This window comes from Eimeria tenella, genomic scaffold (assembly GCF_000499545.2).
Source record: "Eimeria tenella Houghton genomic scaffold, Eth_scaff3006, whole genome shotgun sequence".
NCBI lineage: Eukaryota > Apicomplexa > Conoidasida > Eucoccidiorida > Eimeriidae > Eimeria > Eimeria tenella.
This window is the reverse complement of record NW_013542878.1, coordinates 1-1,011: the sequence shown is the minus strand read 5'-3', so window position 1 is coordinate 1,011 and position 1,011 is coordinate 1. Positions and strand designations below refer to the sequence as shown.

Genomic DNA, 1,011 nt, shown 5'->3' with positions numbered 1-1,011 from the left:
GCAGCAGCAGCAGCAGCAGCAGCGGCAGCAGCGGGTGTTCTGGCGGGGGCGAGGCAAAAGCGGCCAACACACGCCCCCAAGGCAAACCCTAAACCCTAAACCCTAAACCCTAAACCCTGCAGAGCAGCAAGCACGGCCTAGCGCCAGCGCCCGACGCAGCAGCAACAACCCACACAGCAACCAGCAGCAGCAGCAGCAGCAGCAGCACTTACGCGAGGAGCCCAAGGAATAGAGCACCGGCTCGGGCCTTCCTGTGGCTTGCAGCGCCCGAAGCGCAGTGACCGGCAGCAGCAGCTCTGCTGCAGTCTTCACCTCGGGCCATAGGCGCCCTTGCATTTCTGCAGCAGCAGCAGCAGCAGCAGGACATCAGAAGCAGCAGGACATCAGCAGCAACAGAACATCAGCAGGAGCAGGACATCAGCAAGGGCAGGACATCAGCAGCAGCAGGACACCAGCTTCAGCGGCGCAAGGATATCAGCATCAGCAGCAGCCGCAGCAACACAGCAGCAGCAGCAGCAGCAGCAGCAGCAGGGGCGCACGGAGCAGCAGGTTGGCCACGCTGTTTCGGTTGGAGAGGGGACTGAAGTTGGAAGTCACAATTCTGTGCCACCACTTTTTGGTTTTTTCATAAGAACCCAAAACGCCTTCGATGTCTTCAGGGGAGGCGAGGGCGTGGTCATCGAGTTCTTGCTGCTGCTGCTGCTGCTGCTGCTGCGCTGCTGCTGCGCTGCTGCGCCGCCACGTGCGCAGTGTCCGCCCGATGCGCCGAATGCTCTTCTTCCAGTCCCGTTTGCTGCGGATGCTGCTGCGGATGCTGCGGATGCTGCTGCGGATGCTGCGCATGCTGCTGCGGAAGGTTCTCCCGCGAAACGTTGTGCTGCTGCGGAAGCTGCTGCTGCGCGCTGCTGCTTCTGCTGCTGCTGCTGCTGCTTCCGCCGGCGCCTCCTCCGCTGCTCGTGCTGCCGCTGCAGCCGCCACCGCTGCTGCTGCCGCCGCCCTCTGCCAGTCCCC

General features: G+C 63.4%; 1 protein-coding gene across 1 annotated transcript; it reads right to left on the bottom strand.

The window, feature by feature from the left end:
• Nucleotides 1-308: 308 nt before the first annotated feature.
• On the bottom strand, nt 309-843 carry ETH_00043435 (lipase domain-containing protein, putative; the record flags this gene model as incomplete). The annotated part of the gene is made up of 2 exons (XM_013375944.1): nt 309-338; nt 556-843. 2 exons carry the CDS (start codon nt 841-843, stop codon nt 309-311), a joined length of 318 nt encoding a protein of 105 aa, XP_013231398.1.
• Between the last annotated feature and the right edge of the window lie 168 nt (nt 844-1,011).